The sequence below is a fragment of the Excalfactoria chinensis genome, chromosome 6 (assembly GCF_039878825.1).
Source record: "Excalfactoria chinensis isolate bCotChi1 chromosome 6, bCotChi1.hap2, whole genome shotgun sequence".
Lineage (NCBI taxonomy): Eukaryota > Metazoa > Chordata > Aves > Galliformes > Phasianidae > Excalfactoria > Excalfactoria chinensis.
The window spans coordinates 12,145,674-12,168,968 of record NC_092830.1 but is presented as its reverse complement, the minus strand read 5'-3'; the positions used below and the strand labels follow the sequence as shown (position 1 = coordinate 12,168,968).

Sequence of the window (23,295 nt, the reverse complement as noted above, 5' to 3'; positions counted from 1 at the left end):
GGAGAATATTTTAATTAAGATTGTAAAATGCAAATGTAATTTTTTTCCTGAACAAAGGAAACAGTAAATCTCTGATGTATTCAATTCTTGTAGTCACGTATGAAGCTTCTAAAGATCATCTAACACAGTGAAATGCTGCAACTACTTTTGAGAATGGATTCCCTGCAAGAATGACCCCTTTCCCCCCCCTCCCCTCCCAGACATCTCTAGGGAATTATTTTCTTTCTCATGTAACCAAATATTGCTTTCTCATAATAAAGGGAAAGGAAGTGAACACTTTTCTTATCCTGATATGTTTCTGAAACATTTCCTCTCAAGTATAAGTATTTGTTCATGGGAAAACATTAGTGACAATGTGAATAAAAATAAGCATATTATCAGGAAGTCTAGGAAGTAATCTCTCCCCCGGTCTCTCAAAATAAACACAAACCCAGTGCTCTTCCTCATCTTCCCCTCCCACACCCTCTCCATCCACCCTTGCAATTCCAAACTGCAAAACAGAACATTTAGTGAACCCCTGGAATAGCTGCTTAAGTGGACTGGCCAGTGAGGGTCATCCAAACAAGGGGTTAATATTGTCAGGAAGAACAGAGTTCAGCATTCAAAACCTGTTAGGAGAGTCACTGAAGGGAGGAAACGTCCTTGTTTACTTTGGATTTCTGCTTATCTTAATGTGCTTTGAATTGATCCCTCAAAATTGGTAATTTGATCGCTTTAATAGTTGCATTAGTAATTTGATGAGCCCCCTCCAGCACACCATCGATAACAAACATTTTCTGAACAAAAATAGAGCAATAGGCAGTTCCTGAAAGCCAGTGTATAATACTATGTGAATGCAAGTTGCGATGCTATTAATTATTTAATACACAATAAGAGAGATTTCAGCATCATGGATATATGTATTAGTGCAAAATGGCACATCCAATATTGATACTGGGAATGAGGGTGGAGCAAGTTGCACTTCCCAGTTCTTGAAGATAACTTAATCTGCAAACATGTACAGGAATTAGTCTATATACTACATATGTGATTCAGGAAATGCTACATCTATGGAAAGCATGTATATGTAAAGTTATTTGTTCCTTAATATCCCAGTCATAACTTATGTGCTTGTGGGCTTCTGTACCACTTGAGGACTCAGGAGACCACTAGTAGTAAATTTAGCTCTCTGGTTAAAGAAGCTACTGCTGTCCTAGAGATGACTTTTTCCAGAGTCAGTAAAATAAAAAGGGTACATGTGCATTGCTGCACACAATAATACAGACTCTAGAAATTTAATTTAGGTGCCAGTTCAGGTTGATAAAAACCATGCTCTGGATTGTGCAAGACCAACAGAGAGGCATATGTGCGTGTGGAACAGTAACCTGCAGTATAACTTAATGTAGATTAGGTAATCTAAAATTACTTGAACTAGTTCTTCCCAAGCTAGTGACTACTTGTGACTAGAGAATGTGAACATGAGGGAACAGCTGTGTGGTTTTGGCTAGTGCATAGAGGGAAGGGCCTCATAAATGGGCAAGCATTGCAGTGATTGTTCTGAGCAATAGTATCATTTAGACCTGAGACAGATGTGTGTTATGGCTCTCTTGACTGTGTGTTTTAGTTCATCATTTGCACCTATTGCTTAATGCTTCCCAAGTGTGGCTTTCTTTCAGATGCATGTTTTTTACTATTCATGCATGCTTAAACTTAGATGTGGATCCTTGGTTGCTAAATAAGGAGGAATATTTCTACACCTAATTTCCACTCAGAGGGAAATTGTGGGACAGGCTTTACTTGAGACCATGCAACCAGTTCTGTTAGAATTTCTTCAGGTTTAAATCTGATTCTTTTAATCTTCCTTTCCTTGTATGTTTGTGACGGAGCTTCCCACTGGTAATTCCTTAATGAAGGAACTGGCAACATTTGTCTTAGAGCAGAAATAATGTTTTCGCTGTTTTGAATTTCAGCATGAACAGTATTTTGTTATTAGTGCCATAAATTGTAATGATGGAGAGATGCTTGAAATGTCATCTCCTGTAACAGATACTGTTTGACAGTTAATTCATACTTCTTCCTGCCTAACTATCTGAGAAAAGCTGAGGGGGGCATTCACTTGCAGCTTCCAAAATGCTATGAACTGCACTCTGCTGTAGCACTTTGCCAACAGCTATGGGCACACATAAGCTTACTAACTCTGTAATTCATCTATTACAGACTTAGAAAAAAAGAACTCATCCGGGACAGCCAGCATTAATTTCTATACTACTAAATTCTGATACTGGCATATTTAAATACAGCAGTTACCTGTTTGTATACACATAACTGGAAAATGATGGCCTTCCCTTCATATTCTGCGAATCACGCAGTGTATGCCGTAACTTGAATCCTCCAAGTTCTTCTTAACCCGTTTTTCAGATGTGTGAGGATGACAGTTTGACAGCTCCTGGAGGTCGTGTATTCCACACTGTAAAAATTGCAACTATGTATAACAAGGATGTGCTTTCTCTGGTGGTGGCTTTTAGTCAGTGAAGAAGAGAGAGATTCTGATAAGCATTCCTGGTAAAATCAGTTTGGGAAAGGCCCCTTAGACAGCCCACAGTGAAGCGTGCAAACCATCATTTAGTGCTTTTGAGGCTTTTCCCTCAAGATATGGAAGCAGATCTCTTCTGTACATTTCTCTGCACATTCTGGAGTTACTTTTATCCTTCAGCTACACAGTTTCCTTAAGACTCATATAAAATGTTTCAAAGGGAGAAAAATGTGGGCCCAGAGCAACCCTGGTAAACTTTCTGCTTCTGATGTATGGCCTTGACTCATTAGGGAAGCAAGAACGGCACCAGCTACATTTGTTTAGGCACAGTGAAGTAAACCACTAAAACTGATGAGCGCTGTTTAGACAGTGTAAACCTTGTGTTGATATAATCCAGGCTCATCAATTGAATTTAAGTTTGTTTTGCAGAAACAGTCTTTACATTGGACTCTGTGCCTAGTGTAACTAAATCATGTAATTAAAATTAATGAATAAACTGATGCAAATAGCTGTTAGAGACAAAAGGTTTTACGTTCCTGGCAAGGTTTTCTCTTGAAAAATAACCTGCATTTCAGAAGCAGAAGATGTAGAGAAAGTAACAATGAATTTGGATCTTGAATTATTAAAGCCATGTGCAGAATCACACTAGTTAAAATAAAGAATTTTGCTGTAATCTTTGGAAAAAGAAAAAAATGTGACCCAAAGCAATACATTCCTTGAGCGGCCTAGTGAAAAAACAGAGTGACAGGCATTTCATTCAGCACTGTATTGTTTTGGCTATTTGATGTCTTCCCGCTTTATCTTAGGACCCGCATGTTGCAACTAATTCTACAGATACCATCCAACCTGAGCCCTACAAGGGTCAAGTGGAAAGTTTTACTCATTGCTTTCAGTAGGATAAATATAGCTACCTATAGAACAGAGATGCAAGGGTAAATCATATTTAACAAAACTGTTTCAAAGATTTATGGTGGTGAAGTTAAGCTGCCCTTGATTTCACTACTTAATCCAACTCTTGCTTTCCAGCCTGGAAAGAACAGACTATGGCTGTTGGATGATGCTGTTATACATAAGCAGTGATTCAGAGACCTATACTAGTCTTTGACTATTGCAAAGAGAAAATGCACTTCCATTCTCTTCCTCTCTACTTCTAACCTACACTTTCCCATTCCTGTAACTAGATGTCTTTGTCAAGATTTGTCTGCATGATCTCTTTATAGTATAAACAACTTGGAGCAGCAATTGCATGTAGGTGCAGAGTTTTCTATTGTTCCTGTAGAGGTGGCGGTCTTTGAGCAATATTTCAGCTTTTCAAATTTGATCTGCGTTTTGTATCCTTCTACTTATAAAGCTACTAGGCTTTTAATACATTAGGTGACTTTTACATGCCTCAAAAGACAGGCAGAACATTTATAATACTTTAGAGAGTGAGAGATCTATTTATATCTGGCTTTTAAAGCTCAATAGCTCAGATCAAGAGGGAGAAGCAAAGGCAGTGTTTGCCATTGAGAGCCTCTTATTTTAGTTCCCAGATATCACTCACTGTTTAAAACTCAGTTCTCAGAACTGCATTTTGACTGATCTTTATAGAGAAGGGACTGAAACCAACAGCCAGCCAGAAGGTCAGACAGAAAATTTCCCCCAGCTTTCTGTTTGGTGTGACTCTGATTTTGTTTCCCAAAGAAGTTCTTGCTGTTCCATTAGCATCTGACCAGATAGCAGAAAAGTTACTAGACATTTTTGACAGTTATGCAGATATTAGCTCTACAGGTGAGATAAGTGGATAACATAGCACAGACATGAAATAATTTCTTCAAAGTGAGGATTTTCTCCTGGGGATAGCCTTTCATATACATGTGAGCAGTAAGGAGTTTTCCTGGGCTAAAGTTGTGTTTCTGGTATATTCCTGTTTTGTGAACAAAGGTAGCAGTTAAATACAAAGTTATGAAGAATTAAGAATTCTTGTATTAGTCAAACTTCCACTGATGTATTAGCATTTGTTTTGCTAGTAAGCATTCAGTTTTGTAATGTTCCTGTAACATGGTGAAAAGCACACCAATGACAGTAGAACAGCAATGTTTTATGCTGTAGTGAGTGAGGATAGGTTCAAAGGCAACAGCCATAGGCACAGGGGAAAAAAAAAACAAAACAACAACAAATAAACAGAAAGAATCTGCTTACCTTTAGAAGGCCCTGGGTAGGTAGGGATCTCTAGCAAGATACCCTTGCTTCCACTGCCAACCCTTAAATGAGGTCTGGGAAGGGGTGGAGCCAGGATGCACCTTAGCTCCCCTGAGTACTCCTGCCATCCCACAAGGTGCTCCATCACTGGTTCATCACTAGTTCAGGCTGTGACTTAGCATTTCTGCTATGTGTTCCAGTACTGTCACAGAGAGCACCATTGATTTCAAATATGAGCCTCCTCTACTTCAGAAAACCCCTTTAATGCTGGAAATAGTTGATAAAGCTGGCATGCTCTGGGTAGTTGGAAAAGTCTTATGATACCTCTGTGCAACCATATTTCTAGTTTTTCTTCCCTTGTGGAGGAAATCTTCCTAATAGTCAGTTTTTCCCATCTAGTTTTGCTTTGGAACTGTACATGAGCTGATTAAGTCTTTCTTATTAGTGCTGTAATTCTGAGGATCTAGAAGCAGGGAATGTAACCAAAGGAAGCTGTTGCAAACATTTAACCTTTGAAATAATAAATCCCTATTTCATACAAAACGGATCCATGCAACAAATTCTTAATATTGCCTTGTCCTCTCTGGGTTGTGAATTCAGCGAGCCGTAACTCTTCCACTTCTTCCCTTGGGAGACTATTACATAAGCATTCAGCTGTTCCTCTTGTTGTCCTTCTTATTGAGATGAAATTTTATTTTGCTTAATTCTATCTCGGTAGGCCTAACTTTGCAAACTGGGACAATTCACATGAATTCACCCCTTTTAAGGACCAGACTATGCAGCCTGTGCAGAAGAAAAGGGCAGTATTGAAGGCAATAAATTAGTTTTGCAAGGTCTTATGGGACTCTGACAGTGGAATTGACACCTACCTGAGTCAGCAGAGCACTCTTCCAGAAATTAAGACTTAGCCACATTCTCGGCTGTGCCGGGAAGAGCATAGCAAAGAGGTCGGTGAAGTGATTATTCACGTCATCTCAAGCACTTGTGAAGCTGCAGATGAAGTTGCTAGGGGGCCTGAAAAGCAAGATGTACAGGGAGAGACTGAAGGAGCTATGTTTACCTGGAGGTGAAGAGAAGACTAAGAAGGAATGTACTTAGTGCTTTCAGGTATCTAACAAAGGGCTATTGGGAAGGAAGTGAACTCTTCTCAAAGCTCCACAGCAAAAGGGTTATGTAAAATATATGCATATATTAAGCTCTTTATAAGCTGTCATATATTAGTTCTAAGTAGAATTCTCCGTGGGTATGGATGCAGTTCTTAATTTTTTCGTTCTTTGTGCAGTTATTCTCTAAGTTTTGTGATGCTGTTCACAGCACATAATGGAGATGTAGTGATGGCGCACACTTGGCAGCACATAATCACGTTTTGGAAAGCTGCATGGACTTGGCAGTCTGGACTCTAGTTAAATGCTAACCACAGTCCAGTGCCACGTCCTCTGAGATTGCATGTAGAAATGGAGTTCATTTCCTTCTCCCTCTTGCTATTATCCATCCTCTGAAAACAGTCAAAAAAGAAAAATCCAAGCTGGCTACTTGGAATGCTTACACATCTAATTGAGTAAAGCTTTAACGCTCGTGCATTTTTAATGCTTACACTAACTCAGGAGGAACACTTACAGTTTATTACTATCCTTTCTTTTATCAAAGCCTAGAAACTGCCAGTTGCTGTACAGTCCACTAGAGATGAATGCCAGCCACTTCTGAAGGTATATCACTCAAGTTTATGGTCAGTACTCCAGTGTTCATTTAAATGTTTCAAAAAATGTAAATACTGATGGTTATGTGATGTTAGGATCCTAAGACATGTCCTGGGTTTTTATTTTATACTTTATTGGAGAAGATGCAGTCTGAATTCTATACGAAGTCATACACTTGGGATGGGAAGGTACTGAATGGGAAATTTTGCTTTAGATGGTCATTAAAGTGGAAACACCTTAGTAGCTTGCAGCTATATCCACAGCTGCAGAAACCTTCAGGCTTTGGATACCCTTTGATGAGAGTATAAGAAAAAGGAGGAAACTTCAGACCTTTATTTGAGCCCATCAGAAGGAAAGCCCTATTTCTTCCCACCCCTTTAGAACTACCTAACTAATCTTCATTCCTGGATTCTCTTATTTTTACTGTTGTGCACTGAAACTAGTACTTTCTCCCTCTTGCTGCCCTCTTCCTTTATGCCTGTAGGACAGCTCTGTATGACGCTTGCAAGTGGAGATAATGTTATTTTTATTGCAGTCTGGATGCTTCTTGAGTCATTATCAGAACAAGTCTGGTTGCTCTGCAGCAATTTTCTCCCAGGTAATGCTAACATACCTGTTAAAACCACAATGAGATTTTCTCTGCAGTAGTGGTACAGCAGATGTCTTTAATAGGGACATAGGATCATAGAACTGCTCAGGATGGAAAAGACCTTGAAGATCATCAAGTCCAACCAGAACCTAACCATACTACCCTAACAACCCTCCTCTAAATCACGTCCCTGAGCACCACGTCCAAACGCATCTGGGGATGCTGTCTCAACCACCCCCCTGGGGAGCCTATTCCAGTGCTTAACAGCCCTTTCTGTAAAGAAATCTTTCCTGATTTCCAACCTAAACTTCTCCTGGTGAAACCTGAGGCCATTTTACCTTGTCCTGTCACCAGTGAGAAGAGACCAACCCAGCTCTTGCTGTAAGCACCTTTCAGATATTGGAAGAGAGCCATAATGTCTCCCTTCAGCCCCCTTTTCCCCACTATAAACAGCCCCAGTTCCTTCAGTCTCTCCTCCACATTCTCCAAGCCCTTCACCAACTTGTTGCCCTTTGGACCTGCTCCAGCACCTCAGTGTCCTTTCTGAATGCAGAGCATGAAACTGACAGAAAAAGAAGAAATCATGCTTAATATTTGCAATGACAAGAATTGTTCTCCTGTACCTAATTGCCTCTGGTGAAGTGCAGAGTGTAATTTTTCTTGACGTAGCTGTGCTCAACTGAAAAGTGTTGTGGTCTGACCTGGCAAATGTGAGTTTGGCTTCTGGGTGTTTAAAAGGTGGTTGACTGTAAGCAAAATGCAGTTGGATATCATTAGTGTGTTCTTGGTACCAGTCACTGCTGTTTGAAGGAGGTGCTCTTTAAACAACATTATAACATGTTTTCCAAAACATGACTGTGTTATTGCTGGAAGGCTGCGTGCTGCAAGCCCAGCCTGCTGTAAGAGAACAATGTCTTTTCAAGTCATGGCTGTGTCAGAAGAGTTCCCTGTCCTGTGCTGAAGGGTTAGTTGTGTTTTATTGACATCAAGCGGTAAAGAGTCTGCGAGCAGAGTTTGTAGCAGGCAGCCTGCTCTGGAATTGAGCTCTTTTCTCAGGTGCAGGGCTTGGGCCGTTTCTACCAGATAGAAAACTCCCAGGGCAGAAGTGCCAGCTCAGGGCACTGGTTTAATTTTCTGTCTGTCTGAAATACTAATGAAAAAGGACAGAAGTCATTTAAAAAAACGTGACACCTAGACAAGGCATGTACTCTCCATTTAGGGAATCGTCCAGTGAGGCCTTCAAGACCTTTGCACCGCGGTGTGCGGTGTTTGCAGCGTGCGTGTACGTAGGTGTGTGCGCGCATCCTTTCGCTGGGGCTGTAGGTGCGCTGAGGAGCTCCGCAGTGACAGGACAGTGCAGGCGGCGCACAGCTGGCTGCTGGCACGCCGGGCGCTGCTGCAGGAGCGGTTCACGCCGCCGCCCCTTTACGCGCGGCCCCGGTTTCATGAATGAAATCCAATCGCCGCGCTATAAATAGACCGCGGGGCCGCAGACGTCACAGCGCGCGCGGCTCCCGCCGGCCCCATCGCCGCCGCCGCCGCCTCCCGAGCGTCCGTGTCAGCGCCCCGGGCCGGGCGGGCGCAGCACCGCCGGCGGCATGCTGCATCCGTGCCGAGTCGGGCCGGCTCCCGGCCTCGCCCTCTGGCTCTAAAGAGCGGCGGGAAGGGGTGCGGCGACTGCTGCTACCCCCGTCCCATGTCCCGCCGGGGAGCCGGTCCCGCCGCGCGCGCCCCGGCTGCTGGCTGCCGGGCATCCCGCTCTCCCGGGTAGGTCCCGCGTTGCCCGGGCGCGATCGTGCTGCCGGGTCGGGCTGGTGCCGCGGCTGGCGGCGCTCCGCGCGTCCCTGTCCCCGTCCCCGCAGGTGCGCTCTCCCCTCCCCCGAGGTGAGAGAGAGCCGAGTCCTTGATGAAGCTGATCTCTCTGGCTTCCTCTTCCAGCGAGGCCACAAGGTGCAAGACAAAAATAGATGATGCATATGAGAAGCAGAAACCTCCTGGTGCTTGGCACTTCTGAGTGTCATTTACTAAAAACCTGAAGGTTTGGCAAGATTTCTTTCTTCTCTCTTTATTTTTCCCTTCTTTTCTCCTGCTTTGTCTGTGGAGTCTGTTGTGGGTTGCTGTGACAACAGCAGCAGACTGCTGTGGGGGGCTTGCAGCACACAGATTATCAGGTGTCTGTCAGCTGGGACCCGTCTGAGGACCACGGAAAGGGGCTGCAAAGGAAAACGGAAGTAGACATTGATTTGTTAAGTCAACCTTATGTGGATATTGTGGCATCCGATACCTAGGGTGAAAGGAAGTCAGTCACTGACCGACTGAGCTGGACTAGTGAGAGAGCTCGGGGTTGCCTTCTGCTGGTCAAAGCACTATGCAGGCTACTAAAGGCATCAATATACTTGTTTAACAGTGGTAACGACAATTTTAAAAAGCCCTTGAAGCTCTACATATGGTCACAGTGAGAGCAAGGAAGTGATGCCAGAATATTCTCAATGACTTTGTTCATCCTCAGTTTATGTACTATTTCAGGACACACAGCTGACTCAAAGCCAAATGTTCAGTTTGAGCTGTAAGAGAAGCTGGGGTGGAAATTACTTTGTTCAGTGTGTTCAGTGGGAGTTCTTAAGCCAGCATTATTTCTAGGCAAAAATTAAGAGTGTAGGGGGGAAAACATGACCTACAGACATAGACTTGCTGTATGACTGTTTAGTGTAAGTGGCAACTGAATGGGATGTATCTGTACACAGGCTATACTTCAGGACTGGGCATTGCGGTATATGGAAACAGAGCACCTTCATTTCTCTTTAAAATTTTTTTTAATAATTCTCCAATGCCTTCTCTCATTAAGTTATGTTTTTCTTTTATGCACTTTGGATTTGTATGCCTGATGTTATGTATCAGGTCTGTAATGTCCACAGAAAAAATAACTAGATGAGATGAATATTTATACAGGATTCTTTATCCTAGAGACACTGTACTTACAGAGTGTAGGATCTAGGACATGCTCAGATGTGTAGAAGTATTTTTATCCAAGAAGAAATAAACATCAGTTTTAACTCTGGACAGCTTTCTAAATCTCCTGCCCTTTTAAAACTCCCAAGCTTCACAAATACTGTGGAGCATTATACTGACAGGAAGAGCTGATTGTTTGACCAGTAAATCCCAATGTTTGATTCTTTGCTAATAGATTTTGTTCACTGGAAAAATCCTTAAGTCCTGTTTCCAGATGTTGCTCTGTGCTGATGGAGCTGAATGGACAGAGAAGCCTTGAATTAGGAAAGGAGCAACATGTGTTTGACATGTCCTTCCCTTGCTCCCACCTGTTCTGCCAGAAGAGTACACAAATGCTGTTGACAGTGTGTACTTTGGACTCGCTCCCAACCAGAGCACTTTAGAGAAGGAAAAGTAGTGCTGAACAGTCATTGCTGCATACAGCAGTTGCAGCACTCACAGCAAGACTAAAGCTGAGACTCACTGAGACTAAAGCTAGTTAGATCAGTGTGAAAGCACCCTTGGGCTTACCTGAAAAAGCTCAAAACCTTACACTAGGAGTGGATGGTGGTACAGCATGCGACCTGGAATTGGTGCAACCTGGGGTACATGTGGTGATAATTGCACCCTTTTTTTACAGGAGGTAGGTCTGTAAAATTCATGTCTTTTGGAAGGAAAAAGTTACAGGAAGCGAGTTCTGGGACAGCTTCCTGTGCTAGAAAGTCACCAGCATCTCTAGAGTATTTTTCTTTGTAGTTCCAGCAAAACATGATAAATGCTTCCCTGCAGAAATGTACGGATGTTGGGAGCGTGTCTTTCTTTTGGGTTGGTTGTTCTGTTGTTTTTTTTTCCCAGTTGGGAGTACTGCTCAGAGTAATGTACCAAAGGGAGCATACGATGTCAGCACCTGTCTTTTTAGCAGGTAAAATCAGTAATAACCTTAATACAGTATCTGTAGTTTAATGCTCTTAACTACATGAGAGTAAAATTAGGGATTTCATGGTGTTTACTACCATGAAAACCAGTAGTGCTGAATCAGGCTTGTTCAGTGACGCTTCCCCCTTTAATCCCAAGTTTTGTATTCTATCCCAGGTATTCTTGAGCATCGTAGCCACTGAGTATTCAGCTGCAGCTTTGCCCCAAATACTGATCCAAACACCAAAGGAGGAGCCAAGGCATCTGATGCTCTATCTGTATTAATGGGTCAAGTAGTGTGGTAGCAGGGGATCTGGAAATGAAAATGTTGGTGCTGAGGACCCAGTGTCCATGCAGCGCATGTTTCAGGAACAGCAGGGGTTGCTTCAGATTGCCTTTCATCTGGTGGGAACTGAACACTTACTGATTGGTGGTGGGTAACATACCTTCCACTTCAGTTTAATCTGAAATGAATTCAGTTTGTGCACTCTGTGGCTGGTCCTGATGTGAACCAAGGCACAGTAAGTGACAATGCCGGGGATATTTGCTTCAAATATGTTTTCTTGTCTGAACTAAAGTGCTGGTGGAGTTGCACCCTTAATCTGCTACTGAAACAAAATCTTTTGCTGCACAAGGAAGAACAGTGTTGGGATTTAGTGCACAGCAATATTTTACATGTGGCTACTCTATGGGGCAGCAGCTTTTTGGTGGTGATTACCACCCTGCCCAGATGGGTATTACCAGCTCTTAAGTTATTCAGTTCTCATACACTTTTAATTACATCATCATCTGACTTCAGTTTGTGTTGATATACCATATTACGCAGGATGCACAGCACTGCTTGCAGTTGCACACTGCCTAGTCCCCTATATCTGCTGCTGTAATCTCTGGTAAGGAAAAAGAGCAGACAGTTGGAGCCAGGTATATCCTGAATCCTGACAGAACGCATTTGCAAAACTGTATGAGAGCCATAAATCAATAATCACCCTTCCTCACGTCTCTGCATGGTAAAAAAGGAACAGTAAGGCACTGTTCTGTGTCATGGCCTGTTGAGGTAGACTGGGAAGAACTGGTGAAAGGAGAGGTAGCAGTATTGCATGTTCATCCACAGCACAGTTTCATCCCAGATATCTGCCTTCTGAAATGGCTAAACGTCCTTCACCTGCTGTATGGATTAATTTCTAGAGAGATGATCTCTTCACAGAGGATACTGCAATGTATGTAACAGGTCAAAGTAATACGTAATCTGCTCAGAGTAATCAGCTTGTTGACTTTGCACTTCAGGTCTTCCAGAACCTGTTTGAAGACTGACATAGTTCAGGTCTGATGCTGAGCTTTGCATTTAGTTCCATATTGTCTCTAAATGTGAGTATAACAGAAAGACAGGTCCTTTGTGAACTGCACATTTTGGGGGTCTCAAGAATATCAATGTTTTTAGGTTATCCAAGGTAGTGATTTAAAGGTGTTGTGTTATCACAAAAGTAGGTTGGATTTGATAAAGGGCCCTAATCTGCATTCGGCCCTGAATTTCTTACTCCAACATCAGTTTGTTCTTTTTCAGTCTTTTTTTAGTGCGCGTTCAGGGTAAGTTGACAGAACTTCAAATAATGGAACGGGGCAATGCCTCATCATCCTGGATGAGAATTATGTCCCCTGGTGACCTAATTATCTGATCTCACCTGGAATCTTGTTACCCTTTGTCACCATTTGCTTCTCTGATGCTGAAGCGGTGCAGGGTTTTCTTGTGTTTGGTTTAGCAGTTGCTCCTTTGGTCCACCTGTAATTTAGTAATAGTCCTAATATCTATATCTTGTTAAAGATGTTTTGTGATAACCTTCTATAGCTGGCATAGAGTATCTTGTACTTTGTGCTATGTTGTGATTTATTTTACTAATATACTTGACGAGACTCTAATCTCATTAGTAAATTGAACCAAAACACAAACTATCCTTTTTTTCCTGCTACTCTTTCCCCAAATCAGTGCTGTTAGTGAATAATATGCCCTTGCAGAAATGAACAGTAATTATCCCTGACTTTTCTCCTGACATAGGTGCGTTAATCCATTTGAATTCTGTAACAACACATGGCAGGTTGTATACTGAGAACAAACATTCCACTTGCCCGTTCAGGCTCAGGCACTCTTTGGTCCTCGCTGGCTTGCTGGTGGCTTGAGGTTCTGTAAGGTAGTGACTGTGCTGCCTGGAGAATTTGCCTTTTTGTTTCTCCTCTTCCTCAGCTTTGATGGTTGCAGGCAGTAACTTTATAACTTGAGGATGGAAGTAAGATCATTGCTTACTCTTGTGAATTTTTTGATGCTCTTTTTGTAATGTTATTATGTAATGGCTCTCTGAGGGAGTCACTTCAGGAATAAGATCAAAAATCTGCCTTTAGACTGGGCTGGAATATGGAAATGTTTTCAGCTAAGTGTATTTTTCAGGAATAAATATTAATGGATTTACCATCTTTCTGCTGGCCTGGGTTTTTCAAATAATTCCCACTCAAGCTATCTGCATTATGTGGTGTGAATCTCAGTGTCTCTTCCCATTAGATTCCTGTAGTAATTGTGCTGATGTAGCTTTGACTGGCCGCCTGTTTGTGTAAAGGCCTTTCTGCTTTGCACGTTTGAGTAGTTAACTTGAGCCAGGTTGGAATTACTGATTTTTATTTTCCCCATGGAATAACTTAAAAGCTTTACTGAGTACTCAAGGTCCTGACATGCTGTCACTCTGAGCCTTCAGCTTAAGGGTTTGCTCTTAAAGTGAGAGCTAAGTAACATGCTTGCTTGTTTTCAGATGCTGTCTCAGACTTATTGAACGTGCTTAAGCACTGAGCTAAGAAGTAAACATCTGCAGAGTCACTCTATAATCACCAATTACTGTGGATACTTTTGGTGATTTATCTGTGATGTTTTGCTGAAAACAGCTGACAATCAGCTGCTGTCCTTCCAATCTTGTCTATGTTTTGTATGAATTAAGTGATGATGTAAAACATCTAGATATTTCAAAGTGGGCACTTAGCTGCCTAGGTAGTGAGATCCACATTCCCTGATCCCGCATAGGATTTTATAGGGATGGTAGGGAACACAGGAACCTTGCTATTGGATTTGAATTCTCATCCACTTTCTTTCCAGCAGAGAAAAATGTAAACACAGTATTAAATATATTGAACTATATTTGTAAATCAAGACCGGTTCACAGTTAAGGCCTGGTTATATTTTGTACATAAATATACTTTAAATTCATGCTTAGAGAGAGAGAGAGAGACAGAGAGAGGAGGTGATGTGTGTCTGTTGTGTCCCAGTAAGATCAACTGATAGGCTCCACCTACAGATCTTTTGGAAAATCTCCCTAGAAAACGGTATTTCTTTACTGAGGCAAACTAGCCAGAAGGACCTGATTGCCATAATAACCACAACTGCTGTTTAGTGATAAAAACAACTGGCTCAACGGTGAGAAAAATTAAACAAAGTAAAGGAAACACTCATCATCAATGTGAGTGAAGCAACAGGGGAAGCAATCAGTGTCTGTAACAGTCCGCAATACACAGTTCAGCACAGTAACTTTACACTTCTTGTGAAATAAATCAGCTTTATTTAGAATAGTTCTTTCCTGCTTATGGAGTTAACTAATTAAATGGCTTTGTCTCACATCCCGAGTCTGCTCACATCAGCTGATTTTTGGCTGCCTTGTCTCTCATGATACGCAAATAATTACAGGTGACAATGTAAAAACAGAAACATCCTGAGAGGTTTTAGTGAACCTGTGTTTTTCTTGTGGGTATCCTTTTTCATTTCCACTCCTCATCTTTCTTTAGAACTAGATTAAAGAGTGAAATCTTTCACTGCTTTCCATGTTGGAACACCTGTATTTCATCTGATGGTTCCCTTTGTAGGTTTCTCAGTGCTCCTCATTTGCTGATCTTTCAGTTTTTCTGTGTCTTTTTTGCCCTCTCTGAGGTCGGTCACACTTCCAGTAACTTTCCTCTTACTTTATCCTGTTTTCTTTTGTTGGTAAACTGAACAATTGCAGGTTGTAGGTCGGTTTTGACTAGTGTTTCATTGGTCCTAGAATGTTATGCTGTTTTTTCTTAAGCTGCATGTAAGCTGGATTGCTCTTGCCTAACCAGTTTTGTATTAGCCCCAGTTGGTTTTCTCAGATGTTACCAGCCTTTCAGAGCTCACTTTAGATTTATTTATTTCTAAGTTTTGCAAATACATGTTCAGCATTTTTAATCAGGATGGTTATATAATAGGTTTAACATAAGCCTAACCTAGAGGATATCTTAAAAACACAATGAATCAAACTGACTGTGGCTGTATCTTTAAGGTCTTGTACATAAACCTGTCTATGACCAGTCCTGCACCCCAAAAGATTCTGGCCATATTTACAAGCATTTAATTCACACATTTTGGAAATTGTTTACACTGTTACTGTCAGTTTCTGTCTGAGGTTTCTAAATGTCTGGCCAGGTTTATTTCTGTTACCTTCTTCAGGACTTCTGTCCTGTTTTTCTGTTTTCTATTCTCCTTTTGAGAACTACTGAACAATATTAAAGCATCTGCATTTTCAGTATAGAGATACTCCGTATCCACTGGAGTGGTTTTAAGAGCTTTTCTTAGCAGAGCCTCAAAGCTTTAGTATTGTTTTTATTCCCAGTTTATTTTAATCGCTGTCCTGTGCATTATTGAGTCATGCTAAAAATATCTTCATTAGGCTGCCATTGATCTACAACAGGGCATTCAGGCACGCTGTGTCTGAGTTCTAGGATAGCTTTTATTGAATAAGTATATCAGAAATAATAATAATAACAAAAAAACATACACTCATTTTTAAATTTCATTTTTGTGTGTTTCTTTTCTCATATAAGCGCATTGATTTCTCTTGTTATCTTTATTAAGATGTTCCTATTTTAAACTTGCTTTCCCAACTCTGTACTTTACACTACAGTTGGGCACGAAATAAGTATTGTTTTGCAGAATTACAGTTTCAGAATTCCTGAAAAAATGTGAAAATCAGATTCTTATAAAAAGCTCATTGGAATAACAGCACTTTAATGGAATTTTGGGTTTGAGGGAAAATAGTTTGGGCATTACTCTGCTTGGTAGTTTAAAACCAACCAGACACGCTGGCTAGCTGTGTGCCTTCATTTTGTTTTCCAGCCTTGTAAACACATTCCATCTGTGATGTCTAGCCCATGCATGAATAAAATATGAAGCAATTTAATACCACATAATATGTTGGGGGTTATTCTCTATTCTCAGACATGAAATGAAGCTATTTTAGATTGCATATTGAAATCTCTTGGGTTGTTGGTTTTTTTTTTTGCTACTCGTTCAGGGCCCTGGCTTTCAGGCAGCAGTGTACAAATAATATCATTTTCTGTAATGTGAGAAACACCACATTGTTTGTGATTTTTTGTTTGTCATAGCTGTATGCTTGGAAGGGGCAGGTGGAAGGGAAAAGGAATTATCTCTCATTCTGGCTTTCTAATACTTGAGTTCATTGTGATCTAACAAAGCCCATGATCCATCCCAGGCAGCAGCCGCAGTGAGAGCCTGCATGCAGCGAGCAGCTGTGGTTGGATGGCAAAAGTAATTGGAAAGTCTCTGTAGTCCTTTAGCCCATGGCTCCTTCACCTTTCAGGGCACAGGTCACAACTCAACTGAAGGGATAAAGGTGGTATCTTAATAGCTTTCCTTTCTTATCAGCTAAAACTTCTGTGCCAGCATAGCATACTGTCACAAGGCCATTAAGTTTTACATGAAGTAAATACAGCACATGTATGCTTGAAACCACGTGATCTGCTCTAGAGGTTCTGGGCCTGTGTTGCAGACTAGTGTAGAACTCTCTAAAATGCATTCTTATGTGCTGGTCAATGCTATGGCTTTTCCTGACACATTCAGTGTCTGTGAAAACATATTGGAGTGACACAGCAGTGGCATAACTCACTCTCATACAGCTGTCAGTGCAATGTCTAATTCCTCGCAGCCACATAAACACAGATTGAAATAACTGTGTCATGGCCACTATATGGTTTCTTTTGTAGTCCATGCTGAAAATTTAAAATCTTTGGATAAGTTTTGCTCCTAATGCTGACTTTTGTTTGTCTGTTTACTTCAGTTAAAGTAATGAATGAATACATATAAAATTAGCATTTGATTCCTAATTACTAACTATGATTTGTCTTAAATCAGAACATAGTGCCGCTGAGACAATGAAAAATGACCACCAAAACAGCTCGTATCTCATCTTTTTAGTATCCTAACAGTTAAAGTATGTTCTGTATTTAGGAGCAAATGAGATACAAGTATAAAAAAGCTGTTGAAACAAAGACACACAGTAATTTATCTGTTGTACTTTTTCTTCTCAGGATAAAAAAAAGACATCATCACTCCAGATGGCAGTCTGTGTTTTGTCAGTTACACTGCTGTATGTTTCATTGCTGAAATAGCTGTTAGGCAGGTCTTTCTGAACATGTTTGTGCCTTGTACTTTCTCTTCTCCTGCTCCTTGACTACTTTCCCCAGCAGAGACCAGGTTGTTGAAGAGACACGATTAGACACTGGAAAATGAGAAACTATGATCCTGCATCCCTTTATTAGAAAATGACAGACGTCTGTAGAAAACAGGCAAAGTTAATTTTAGTCTTTCAAATATCCTTGTGTTCCACCTTACATTCATGCCCAGGTGTTTAATCAATAAATTGCCAAAGAATGTGTAAGTAAATATCTTCAGCAATACCTTTCAGAGTCAGGATTGTGTCTTCAAAAATCTCATTCTCTTTACTTTCCAGCACCATGTAAAGAAGTTTACTGGCATATGTGAGAACATTTGCAAGTTTCTGCAGGACTGTTTGGTTTCGTTAAACTCCCTGATCTTCACAAACTTCCTTGGAAAATTAAGAGTATGTAATACGTGCAGGAATTAATAGGAGTTGTGCTTTGTAGAGAACAGAGTATCTGGAGCAATCTTACAAAGTCTGTTTTATTGTGTGCATAAAACTAAAACCATCTGTGTAACTTGGTCTTAGCAATATTGTTTAGAGGGCCCTAAATCAAATCTCAAATGGGCAAGATTACAGAAGGCAGGTTTATACTAGAATCTTTCAGGTTGAACCCACTGATGTCCAGTCCTTTCTCCTTCTTAGCATAAAAAGTATTAGCAAGAGGTAAGTTTGTGCTAGCTGTCCTTGTTTCACCAAGATCTGGCTTCTGCAAACAGGCTTTGTTTACAGAAACTGAAGTGAAAATAGCATGTGAACAGCATAAACTGACTGCGGTCAAAATAGTCCTGTATTTGCATAACTGTGCAGTATTTAAAGGGTCGGCTAGCTTGCTTTGGTACAGCTTGCTACAGACTTCCTTGAGACTTAAGTCTTCCTCAGACATCTCTGAAGAAGTAGAAGGGTCTGCTTCTAAATAACATTATTTGTACAGTGGTAGAAAACAATTTTAACTGTCTTGTTACAGTTTTTGGTAAATGGACATTGACATGGACTACGAAAGACCCAACGTTGAAACTATCAAGTGTGTGGTGGTTGGAGATAATGCAGTGGGGAAGACTCGTCTAATTTGTGCAAGAGCGTGCAATACAACCTTGACTCAGTATCAGCTGCTGGCAACTCATGTACCAACGGTCTGGGCCATTGATCAGTACCGTGTCTGCCAAGAGGTAAGGCATGTAGGTTTACAGAACAGGGAGTGCGTGCTTTGAGGTTGTGCTAATATTTACTGGTTAGTCTTTCCCTGTCAAAAGGTAACAGTGAACTCAGAAATATTGCATGTGTGGTCTCTGCTGCAGCCATGGTCTGGAAGGCAAGGAGGGCTGCCATTTCCCTGAGTGTGTTGTTCCAAAGTGTGTTGGTTTGTTTGTTTTTTAATGAAGACCATTTTTAGAAGACATATATATTGCTTGTGTTTTATGGAATATAGCATTCACTGAAAACCACACGACAGACTCTTGATGTAGTAAGTTTTGAATTTCCTTACAAGGCAAATTAGAAATGTACTTGTTTGATGGAGGAAAAGAACATAAGATGTGTTCTGTTGTAGGTCCTTGAACGCTCACGAGATGTTGTGGATGAAGTGAGTGTTTCTCTCAGGCTGTGGGATACGTTTGGGGACCATCACAAAGACAGGCGCTTTGCTTATGGAAGGTAAGTTGACCCAAGCTAAACTTTAAATAGTACTCGTAGTAAAATTTAGAGCATAAAAATTTGCAAATCTTGATTTTAGAAAAGGGACTTAAAAACAATCAAGGCTATTCCTATTCCTGCCTACTGCAAAGAGGATTATATACCACTAGGATTAAAAAGAGAAATATTTTAAAAGCAGCGTAGTTTTACTACACAACATTTCCTTGAAGTGCTTACTAAGCTCTGTCAACAAATGTCCCATTTCAATTTTTAAAGAACATTCCCAAAAATAAGATCGTAGTTTTACGGAATTGAACATCAGCATTCCCTGCATGGTTAAACAGCATACAATGTCATTGCCTACTTACTACTGAAAGAACAAGCAGAGATATTGGGAAGCATTATTAGCATTCATTGGAATATTTCTTGTAATCAAACCTGCCATATTGATTGGACGGCTCACATGAAATGAACAGCTCACACCGAATGAGCAGAGCCCATTCCATGAAAGGTGAGGTACTTCTGTATGCAGACAGATACAATTACAGCAAACTACCCCCAATGTGGCAAATATTTAGCTGAGGAAGATGGGGCCTGAATGGTTGTTTTTTTCCATGACTAACATTCAAACAAGGTCTAAATCCTCATGTGTTTTTTTTTTTCCTTCTCTATCTTTTTTTCTTTCTTTTTTTTTTTTGAATGACTGGGGATGCCCACTGCATAGTGCCTGTCCTACCTCTGGATTACATTTTGCCAAAACATTCTCACTTTTCCTTCACTACATGATGAAGTGAGCACCTCTGGGAGATGACGGTCTTATCTTCATCCCTCAGAATCACTGCAGAAGGGTTCTGTAGTTGAATTCAGTGCTTAAATTTTCATAGCAAGACGTGGGTATAGAACTTGTACCATTTGTCAGGAACATCTGTGTGTGACTTTAAGGTTAGCACTGATTTTATACTTGGTGCTGCTCCAGTATGTGAGTAGATACTGTTCTAACATTCCATAGGCAGCATATGGAGCCTACTTTGATAAATATGGGTGTAACTTAATGATTCCTCTGACTGTTCCTCTTTGGTGTGGCCCCCTGATATTCTGAAACAGATACTGTGCCACTGAGAAGATTACCAGAGATTAAGAGAACAAAATCAGGCATGTTCTGAACTCTGATCCACTGTTTGCTGACAGGATGGGAGAGGGGAAAAACAGCATACTTAGTGTCTAATCCTGCAAACACCAAGGAAGATATGAATAACTGGAGATCTTGTGGGATTTATCATAAGAACACAGGGATTCGTTTGTGATGGTAGCAGAACTGAGTGTACGTAGGATCAGGTTTGTTATACTTGGTCAACTTCAAAAGGCTGTTCTGAAAACTTACTGTGCCATTAGTGGATTTTCTTCTGCAAGTCTCGTAATATAGTAAATCACTGGAAACTCTAAACAAGCTGTCTTCTAAATATAATTTCAGTTCTAATGTTTCCCAGTTGTAAACACTGATCAAGGACTTGAAAAATATGTATACATACCAATGTTTTATTTTAAATCAGCTGTTTAACATTTTAGCTATTTTAGCATTTCTAAACATTTAACCTTTCGATAAAAAAAAGAATGAATATTCCTGTATATAGGAATTCATCTTAAATAACATACATTGAGCCACAGTCTACTCACAGCTGAGTCAAATGTTGCAGCGAACGGTTAATGCTAAACTGCTCAGGGTACACCCAGAGGTACTCAGTGTCAGACTGGGAGGTTATTTAATGAGATATTCCCTCATTTCCCTACAAAACCATTTTATGCATGTGCTCCTTGTGCAAGGGAAGGTTTATTTCAGCTGAGCACTCAACCAAGACCTCTAATTGTTCTAAACATGGTGTAACAAGAACCAGCAGGTCATTAATTCACTTGCTGCATGTTGGAAAAGATGGTTCCATACAGTTTTGCAAAAGGTTACATAAATAGATATGCTATAAATGACAGGGCAAACGGTTAAGAGGACTTGCGGCAAAGATAAATCCTTCTTAATTCTTCATTTTTCAGATAGAAACATTAAAGAAGATTGGCGAAAGGAGTGTTTTTGTGTGTGTGAGAGAGGAAGAAATAAACATATTTCAATACCACCAAGGGTGGAATGGTTAAATATTTATAGTGTCATCCTTTAAAATTAAAGTGTGGGGAGTGAGATCAGTCTGTGCTCTACTGTGCGGTGTTCAGTATAGTAATCACAATCCTACAGGAGCTTTGGGAAACAGATCCTGGCAGATTACAGGAGGGAAAGGGAGGTTGCTATGATTCACCAGTGGCCCTGGGAGGCACAAAACTGCATGTTTAAAGACAAGAAAACATCTTTATTTACACATCTTTCAGTTTGTCAGGATTTGCTATCTATCCTTCTGTCCAATCTCATTTTGAATACGTGTCAACTGTGTCGCTGTGTTCAAGTTAATTCTAAAAGCAAAACAGGAAAAAGATTGGCTTGCACTTTTTCTTCCCCTCATGTAAACATACTCAAACACAGTTTGATTAATAACCTACAAAGTTTTTTGATACATGCAGCTACAGTAGGTGCAAACACAAGCACAAATCTCATTTGTGAAATCAAGAGTTAATTCAGTCTTGATCAAATATTTATTCTCAACACTACGAGTGTGGTTTGTCAGCTAATGCAGCCAGGATGATTTATTTACTTGCAACTTAAGTATGAGCTGTAGACCAAACAAAATCTGTTCATACAGATTGGGCAGCAAACGGCTTTTTCCTCGTGACTTACAAATGTGAATGAGCCTTTCTGTGAAACTACTGACAGAGCTTCTTAAAATATGTTCGTAGTATTACCTCTGTTCTGAATGGATTTCATAAGCTTTCTGGATATTGTATATACACAGAAGTACACATGCATTTGCTTTTGCTCTGTGGTTGCAGGTTCCTTAACAGGTTACTTCCATATAATTGAATCCATAGAAATACGCATTTTGATCACTGCTGAGATGAATCCCTGAGAGAAGGCATTTATCACCGATAGTTGAAGATTTCTGCCCATCTGTTTAAGGGTTCTTTTGTTTTGTGGGTTTTTGTTGCTGCTGCTTTTTGGTTTCCTTAAAAAACAGCGATGATAGCGCTTCAGTAACAACAAAGCCCAGGTAGCTTTGACGTAAAAAGTTATTTGCATTCAGGAAATTTGGCAAGATTAGAGTGAAGTGGGTGTCTTCACTGTGTGTAACTGTGCCTTTAGTCAGATCAGTTAGATCATCTGTTACTTGCTGTTTGCACCAAAGTTGGGAATGAGCCAGCAGGTCCTCTACTTTGTTCAAAGGAGTAAGGTTTCAGAAATGCTCTGAAAAAGCCCACACTTTTCTCAAGGAATTCTGCCATCTTTGTTTTTGTATTAGAATAATGATCCTATTTCCACGTGTCTTTTACTGGCAAGGGGTGGAAGGGGACGCGGAGATGTATCTTTGCAGCAGTAGCACTTAGAAGAGTTTTTGCTCTGCTGACCAGGGGTCAGCTGGAGGAGAATCCATTGTTTCCAGATATTTTGCATTGTTTAGTTTTGTTTTTTACCTTAACCACTTACTTCCGTGGTTTGCTGCCACAAAAAATGATGTGCTGTATCTTCAAATCATCTTCAATTACCAACATTTTGATCCTCTCCTGTACTTTACAGTGGTTTATGGGCTGTTCAGGTTCTTTATCAAGTAGTTCTGAAGTACAGAAAAGAAAACTTTTGATACTTGATGCAAAATATTTTTTCTTCACCCCCAAGAAACACTATAATAAGTAGTTTCATAGATCACATTCTCAAGTGATTTTATTTTGATATGGAGTATATATGCACTATTTTTTTTCTCATTATGTACACTAGCATTTCAGGCTTTTCCGCTCAATTAACTTGTAAGTATTTGCTTTATGTACTTAAAGCAGTACAATCAGTGCAAATCTACTACTTGTCTTCTGTGCCACCATGGCTCCATACTGTGAGTAGAAAGAGCTTGGAACTGCAGTTAGGAGTCCTTCTTTCCTTAAAAGGATGTGTACCTAATGAACTTTTAGTGGGACATGAGGCTCACTTTGACATTCAGTTCTAGAGTAGAGAAAAATCTCTAATGTTTCAAAGTTTTCAAGTCACTCCTTCACTGGAATGAAAAAGTATCTAATATTATTTGCTGTATTACATAGCTTTCCTTTTTTATCTTGTTCTCATAAATCACTGTCTGGGGGAGGGAATGGGAAAAGGGTATTTGGGCTTTATACTAAGGACTGCAATGCAAAAGCAAAATC

At 40.5% G+C, this 23,295-nt stretch overlaps 1 protein-coding gene across 3 annotated transcripts in view; it reads left to right on the top strand.

The window, feature by feature from the left end:
• Window positions 1–23,295, top strand: part of RHOBTB1 (Rho related BTB domain containing 1) — a 45,675-nt gene that overhangs the window by 4,904 nt on the left and 17,476 nt on the right. For 2 of the 3 annotated variants that reach the window (XR_011904045.1, XM_072340238.1), the window contains exons 3-4: window positions 18,350–18,551; window positions 18,932–19,035. Coding sequence is in view for 2 of the 3 variants with exons in the window: in XM_072340238.1 (XP_072196339.1) it covers window positions 18,360–18,551; window positions 18,932–19,035 (296 nt within the window). In the remaining variant the exon portion in view is untranslated. Of the gene's footprint in view, window positions 1–8,619; window positions 8,747–18,349; window positions 18,552–18,931; window positions 19,036–23,295 lie in introns of those variants that run through there. The other variant, XM_072340239.1, reaches the window with a different exon arrangement.